The sequence below is a fragment of the Pinus tabuliformis genome, chromosome 7 (genome assembly GCF_031772625.1).
Source record: "Pinus tabuliformis cultivar Carrire ecotype Pingquan chromosome 7, CPIR1, whole genome shotgun sequence".
NCBI lineage: Eukaryota > Viridiplantae > Streptophyta > Pinopsida > Pinales > Pinaceae > Pinus > Pinus tabuliformis.
The window spans coordinates 5,462,579-5,470,601 of NC_142293.1; the positions used below are offsets into that span (position 1 = coordinate 5,462,579).

Consider the following 8,023-nt stretch of genomic DNA (forward strand, 5'->3'; position numbering starts at 1 on the left):
GTGAGAATCTAGCGGAAAAATTTGAGGTGAAATCTTGATTTGTGTTAGTTAAACTGGTTTTTCACTGTATATATAAAATCCCTAGAGCACTTAGAATGTGCAGGGGTTACTCGTCAAGCTTGTGATTTCAATAAATTGCTGCCGGATATTAGAGAAATTAGACCGAAAAATCCCACTGGAAAAACTTTCAATATCGAAAACTAAAATGATTTCTTTGCCTTGATTAGTGCTAAAAAGATAATGAACATTGCCAAAATTAAAAATAATTCTCATAAACTTAAATTGAAATGAATTCTAAAGTTTTATTTTTATTTTTTTAATAATATTTATTACAATGGTTAACCATTTATATTCTTTTGCAACTCAATAATTCTCTCTAAATCTCTCTTAAAATCTGAATGTTTAAATTTATTGCGGAAGGCTTCTTATTTCACCTTAACTTGGATGTGGATTTGTTGATTTTTTTTTTCATTTTTTTAATTGAGGGCCTAGATTGATTATCAATGGAACATGCTCAACATATGCTTAGTCTTTACAAAGTTTGTTAGGTTGCATTGACTTTTAATAAATTTAAAAAACTATATTAGTGGTTCCCCACCCACCAATTTCTTTCATAGGTATTTGAGATTATTTCAATTCTAATAAGTTCCTCATTATTATTTATAACATTCATTTATATATAAGAAAATTTTATTTAGTTAACTCACGCATTACTTTTAATAAATTTATATTCATATCACGTGGCTCCCTACCCACCAATTTCTTAGAGATTTGAGATTATTCCAATTTTAATAAGTTCCTCCATGATAAATTACTCATTATTATTTATAACATTCATTTATATATAAGCAAATTTTATTTAGCAAAATAGAATATTTTACAATGAAATGTGTAATTCCTTTTTTCCTTAAATTAAAATTAACCGATAATCTTTTTATAAATAAATATATGCATTAGTAAAACATTTTGTATTACGGGGAGCAAGTATGGGTTGAGAGCACGCAGGGGGTCTATTCGAATTTTTTTCCCGTGCGGCCTTCCATGGCGGCCATGACTGAGTTTCTGGAGTTAGTCGTAGTGGGTCCGAAGGCAATAGCATCTAGGGATTTTGTTTTTTCTGTCTGGCAAAGATGGCGTTGGGTGCAGGGAATGTGCGGATGTGCTTATTACAAAAGGAATCTCTGGACATCGATCCGTCACCCGAAGACCTCCTTGCAGTTTGGGGTCTGGAGGATTCAGAGGAGAACCTGCAACATTTTTTCCCGATGCAGGCAGTGTTGTCAGGAAACGTGGATAGGTCAGCGGATGCGGGAGTTAAGGCATCATATGCCATCGGCCGGAGTCCTGGGGGAAATATAATGTGGGAAGGGCAGTTACCTTGCTCCGCTCGGCCCTCGTCGCTTGAAAAGCTGGGATCAGAGGCTAAAGTTGCAGGAAAAGAAAGTCAAAATCTAAGTTACCTGGAAAGATCGGCGGGTGGGGTTTCCAGGCGGGCTGAGGAACCAAACGAAGGCAGTTATCTACAGTCTGAAAAGCGCTCTGAGTCTTTTGAGGCTGTAGAGGGAGGAGATAAGCTGGAGGATCTGGGTGGAAAGAGGAAGAAGCCCAAAATTTGCAGGAAAAAATAGGCAAGGCCCAGTTGTGTCTTTGGAGTGGATATCCACATAGACAGGGCATTGGAAGCATCGGAAACCCTTCTTGTCGGCAGAGTTGGTGGAAGGAAGTTCTCGACGGCCTTCATTAAGAAATGGGCACTGGCTGAATGGAAAGAAGCTCCGGGACAACCAGAAGAGGTCAAGATACTTGACAGAGGATGGTTTTGTCTTCGGTTTGGGCAAAAGGAGCATGTCGAATGGGTGTTGTCAAAGCATTGGAGCCTTGGGAAGAGGCCGGTCTTATTCAGGAAATGGACGCCTCTCTTTGATGCCCAGAAAGAAAAATCAGAGGAGTTTCCAGTCTGGGTCAAACTAATGGGACTTCCTATTCATCTCTGGACCGACTCGGTTTTCTCCTCAATAGGAAATACTCTGGGTAGTTTCCTCGGCGCTGACAAATCCTATCTACATTCACACGACTGGAGCGCAGCCCGCCTTATGGTAAGTTTAAATCCAAAAGAAGGTTTGGCGGGTGACATACTTTTAAAGTATCGAGGCCAAGAGTTCATCCAGACCCTGGACTACGAAAACCTCCCGTTCAGGTGTCACCGGTGCAAAGTATACGGTCACCTGGCTCGGGATTGCCCTCAAGGTCATCGTAGACGTCGAAGGCAGAGGAAAAATGGTTTTAAGACAGAGGAAAAGGAACAAAAGAAGATCACTACTCAGAAGGAAGAGTTTCAGTCCAAGGAGGCCGAAGCTCTGGCAAATATCCAGGAGATAGGATCAGAACCTATGGAGGGCTTTGGAATATCTCAGACTGAGGTGATAACGAGTGCTATTGTTTCAAATCAGCTCTCTGCAGCTGGTGTCTCAGCAGTCAATGCAATGGAAGATCTATATCAGGCTTGTCCTCCCTCCTCTAAACTCTCATCCCCTATCTTAACAAGCGCTTTGCATGTGTCGTGTAGTGGTGAGTTAGATCGTTTATGTCAACTCTCAAAAGATATAACAGACTCGAAGAAGGGCCTAAACACAACTAACAGTGTTTTAATGTCGGTTCCATCTCCCCTTCCTCTGGCCCCTACGCATTCCAGAGATGGAGGACATGAACCTCATTACAATCTAAGGCCTTTAGCTACCAGAAAAGGAAAAGATCTAGTTGCAGGCGGTTTGGCAATAGATGAGGTGTCCATAGGCCCAAAGAAGTTAAGAGGGAGGAAGTCGGACTTATCGAAAGCCAAGTTGAAGACTATCATAAATATTGCTGGAGGAAAGCAGTTGTCACTGCCAGGGGTGCTTAGAGCAAAGCAATCACATCCCGAAGGTTTTAAATGATTATTTTATCTTTCAATTGCAGGGGTCTTGCTAGTACCCTGAAAAAGCTAGCTCTGAAGGATCTGGTTAGGGCGAATAAGCCTGACATCCTCTTTCTTCAGGAAACACTTGGGAAAGGAGATGATATTATAGGCTGTCTGCATAAACTTTTGTCGGGATGGAGTTTTCATGCAGTGGATGCTTTTGGGCACTCAGGAGGTGCGGCACTGGGGTTTAATGTGAAGGTAGCGCGTGAGATCTCATCTTGGGGAGCAGAAAACGTTTTGGCGGTGGAACTCTATTCCAACGAACTCTGTATTCCTTTCCTTTTTCTGAATATCTATGGCCCTAATTCGGAGCGGGAGAAGTTCTGGAACTCTTTCTTTGCGAAGTCCTTTTTGGCGCACCCAAATCTTATTATTGGTGGAGACTTCAATTTCTCGTTGGGCCTGGCTGAATCCTGGGGAGTTAATGCTAGAGCGGACCCCCTCTCTGCTTTCATTCATCAGAAATTGGCCTTATCGCCTCTTGTCGATGTTAATCCATCAAAGATGCGCCCCTCTTGGAGCAATCGCAGGATTGGCGATGATTGGATTGGGAAGAAATTAGACTGCTTCTTAATAAGCGATCGGCTGACGGAGAAACTTCAGGCGTTTAGGCATTGGGTTGGAGATGGTGGCCTCTCTGATCATTTCCCGGTTCTTCTTGAGGTGAAAGGTGATTTAACTAAGCCAGGTATCCCTTTCAAGTTTAACTCCTCTTGGCTTTTGGATGCATCTTACATTAGTCTTTTTCATAAAACCTGGAGGAAAGTTGTGGAAAGTGAGAATGAGAACCGAAGTCAGCTGTTTATGGAAAATTTATTAATGATGAAGGCCGCTTCAAAATGTTGGGCTCATCAAAAGAAGCTAAAGGAGGAAGAAATCATGCAAGCGGTGAACGCAGAACTTGCCCTTCTTGAGGATCCAGACAGTCAGGGCTATGGCACGGGTGCATCGCGCTCGAGGATACATGAGTTGGAAATGGAAAGAAGGAGAATTCTGCAGCTGAGGGAGCAAAGTTGGCGTCTAAAAAGCAGAGCGATCTGGTTACAGGCAGGGGATGAAAATTCCAAGTTTTTCCAGAATTATGCCAAAGGGAGAAAAAATACAAATACAATATGGGAAATGAAGAAAGCAAACGGTGACTTAGCGCTCTCTTTTGAAGATTTGGCTACTGAAGGGGTAAACTATTTTAAACACCTCTTTAAAGCCCCAGGTGAAGCCACAATCGCAGAAGTTATAAGGGTTGCCCAGATTTTTCCTCGGTTCATAGAGGAGGAAGATAATGAATTTCTCATGGCACCTATTTCAAAAGAGGAAGTTGCAAGCATCCTCAAATCGATGCAAAAAGAAAAAAGTCCTGGCCCGGACGGCTGGACTGTTGAATTCTTCCAGCATTTCTTTGAATTCATTGGTGATGAGTTAGTGGAGGTGGTGGAAGAATCCAGGCTTTCAGGTTCTATCTATCAACCCTTTAATGCTACATTTTTAACTCTCATTCCCAAATCTGATCTCCCAGGTTCTTTTGCCGATTTTAGGCCCATCTCTTTGTGCACCTGTGTTTATAAAATTATTGCTAAAATCATTGTTGTCAGGATAAAACCTTCCTTTCTAAAAATGTTTCCCTGGAGCAGTTTGGCTTTTTAGATGGTAGGCAAATTCATGAAGCTGTGGGAGTTGCTCAAGAAACGCTCCATAGTCTCAAAGTTGGAAAGAAAAAAGGAGTCGTTGTAAAAATAGATTTATCGAAGGCTTATGATAGAATCAGCTGGATGTTCCTGAGACTCTTACTAACTCATCTGGGCTTTAGCTTTGAACTTGTAAGATGGATTATGAGTTGTGTCTCGTCTTCTTCCATAGCTGTTCTGATCAATGGAGCAGCCTCTAGTTTCTTCAGTCTTGAACGTGTCCTGTGCCAAGGCTGCCCACTACCTCCCCTCTTGTTTTTGCTGGCAGCAGACGGAATCAGTCGTTTGATCCATGAAGCAAAAAGTCAAGGTTTATTAAAAGGAATAGAGGTTGCTCCAAATTTTTGGGTCACTCACCTTCTCTTTGTGGACGATATTATACTCTTCAACAATGGTAGCCTTGACAATTGCAGGATGCTTAAGAGGATCTTGGACCTCTTTTTGAAAGCGACTGGCCTCTGTATAAATGAGAGAAAATCTACTATTACCTGTTCAGGTCTGGCTAGAGAGGAGGTGCGTCGGGTGTCCTTGGTTCTGAACTTTGAAGTTAAAACGCTTGAGGATTCTTTCAAATATCTGGGGTTCTATCTGAAGCCAGATAATTACAGGATAAAAGATTGGCAGTGGATCCTTGTAAAATTGGAATCGAAATTGAAGCATTGGAGCCACAAGTGGCTCTCCCGGGCAGGTAGGCTTGTTTTAATAAAATCTGTTTTAATGGCTATTCCAGTCTATTGGGCGAGCTTGACTTGGGTGCCCAAAGGTATTATAAACTCAATTGAAAAACTTTGCAGCAGCTTTCTGTGGGCAGGGTCTAAGTCTGAGAGAGTTACCCCGTGGATCGCATGGGACAAAATTACCCGCCCTAAAGAGTGGGGGGGATGGGGTATAAAAAACCTGGCCAATTTCTCCCAATCCCTTGCAGCAAAGATGGCTTGGAGGATCATTACAATGGAGAATCTATGGACTACAGTGACTAAAAGGAAATATATCGATCCATTATCAACGCTAGATTGGATCCGACTGCCGCAAAAGTCGTCCAAAAATTCCTCGATGGTCTGGAAAGCAGTGGTCGCCTCCGTTTATATCATTGAGAAGGGGTTGGCTTGGGGCGCGATCCTTGGATTAGCTGTTCTGAGGGGTTTTATCTATCACAAGATTTGGTGGCAGCTTTAAAAGATAGAGGATTATTCACTTTAAACCAGGTTGCTGATCCTAGGGCCTCTTCCATTTGGAATCAAGGGTGGCTTAAAGGTCGAGACTTAGATTTGAACGAAGACAGGTGGGAGGAATGGGACAGGTACATAAGGGATCTCGTCAAATCTTCGGTGCGGCTTTCTGACTCTCCGGATGAGTTAAAATGGGTTTTTGCTCAGAATGGCTCATATTCCCCAAAGGAAGGTTACAAATGGATGATGTCTCAAAAGGGGTGGGAAATTCCGGGTTGGTGGGCTAAACCTTTATGGAAGTTAAAAGGACCTGCTAAAACGAAGCTTTTCTTCTGGTGTGTCCTTTTCCAGAAAGTTCCTACGTGGGATTTCCTTCAAAGAAGAGGCAGAATTGGTCCTGGTAGATGTCCTCTGTGTAAAGACAGCGATGAAACTGCCCAGCATTTATTTCTCTTTTGCCCTTTCAATTCTAGTCTTTGGGCAGCAACGCTAAGCTTAATAAATGTTCCTCATAGATGGGAAGGGCAGGGACTCTTAGAGGCCTGGCAGTGCTGGTGGAACACTTCATTAAATGAAAGGGAACGATCCATTCCTTTACTCATTACATGGGGGACATGGCTGGCCAGAAACCTAGCCATTTTCAAGGACTCTGCTTTCCCTATTGGAAGACTTGCAGCTGAGGGAGCAGCCATATATGAAAGCATTCCTATTCCTCAAGCTCCTAATTCCTCCAGAGCTGTTTGTCAAGAAGTCATTAGACAATCTAGGCCGTGGGCTTATTTTGATGGGGCGTCGAATATTAATGGTCGGTGTGGGGCTAGCTTGATCATACATTTATCAGAAATGAAGATTCTTAAAGCCTCAGTAGGTCTGGGACAGGGTTCAAATAATTTTACCGAATTGAAAGCCCTTCATCTCCTCCTCTGCTGGCTTATCCTCCGTGATGTGCGAGAAGTTCAGCTTTTTGGGGATTCCATGAATGTGGTTCAATGGTTCAACGGGGCTCATCGCTGCCATAATCTTACTCTGCTTCCTCTGTTTAAAGAAGTTTCTCGGCTCAGAAATTGTTTTACGGAGATTTCTCTAAGTCATATATACCGGGAAAGGAATTCTGAAGCGGATCGTCTTTCCAAAGAAGGAGTAGCTCGTGAGATGGGGTCGTGGACTGTCTCGGAGGTTGATAATGGGTCTGTTCGGCCTGTTGAACAACCCTTTTTCGCTTAATCTCTCTTCACGCTTCCTCTGTCCCTGTATATACTTGTGTGTGTTTTCGTTTCTTTTTTCCATGTCTCCGTCTCTCATTTTTCTCCTCTGCCTTTTTCTTGGGTTGTCTTCCCTGTGTGGATGCCCGGGCAGTGGTTCCAGTTTTCTCGTAGCAGTTTTCCTTTTCCTCCAAGATACTATGGATGGTTTTTGTTGTGGATCAGTGTATTCATTTTTTCTGGTGGTTAGGTTCTATCCCCTTGCGGTGGCTCTTCACGATTTTGCTGCGGGGCAATAGGACGGTGCTCAAGTGTTTTGAGTGGCCTGGGAGGTTCTTCCCTCCTGTGACGGGATCTCTGTCAGAGAGTGTTTTTGATTGCTGAGTCTCGCCTATTTTGTTGGCGGTTTCAGGCTGGGCGTCATACTTACATACTCTATGTAACCCTTTTTATCAATAAAAATTTGGAATTTTTTCTGTAGAAAAAAAAACATTTTGTATTACAATAATTTTTTTTATTATATTTATAAAGCTTTAAACTATATTAACCACATTAATATTTTTAATATAATTATACTAATTATTCACATACATTTTTCAATATTATGATTCTCTATACTTTCAATCCTAGTCAAACATATCCATCCGACATCACATTTTTAAAAGCACTTTTGTCACTATACTTTCAATCCTAGTCAAACATATCCATCCGACATCACATTGAAAAAGCACTTTTGTCACTATACTTTCAGTCCTAGCCAAACTTATCCGACATCACATTCTTAAAAACACTTTTATCACATTTGTACATGTTCTCAACATGATCTTTGATGAGGTTATTTGTGTATCCTCGATTGTCACATATTTCCTGGGAAATTAATAAAACACAATGATACACCACCATTTCATGCTCGTGCTATTTCATCCACACTTTCCTTTTCATGTGTTCTTATGTAACAAAACGATACTTTTATGTGTATTTTTATTTATATACTTTATTTTGAAACAATAA

The 8,023-nt window shown here is 41.7% G+C and overlaps 1 protein-coding gene across 1 annotated transcript; it reads left to right on the top strand.

Annotated features, from left to right (window-relative positions):
- Positions 1-1,130: 1,130 nt before the first annotated feature.
- LOC149244860 (uncharacterized) lies at positions 1,131-7,034 on the top strand. Its single transcript, XM_089436253.1, has 5 exons — positions 1,131-1,587; positions 1,669-2,839; positions 2,956-4,384; positions 4,549-5,329; positions 5,812-7,034. The coding sequence occupies exons 1-5, from the start codon at positions 1,131-1,133 to the stop codon at positions 7,032-7,034; spliced, it is 5,061 nt and encodes a 1,686-aa protein (XP_089292379.1).
- Positions 7,035-8,023: the final 989 nt, after the last annotated feature.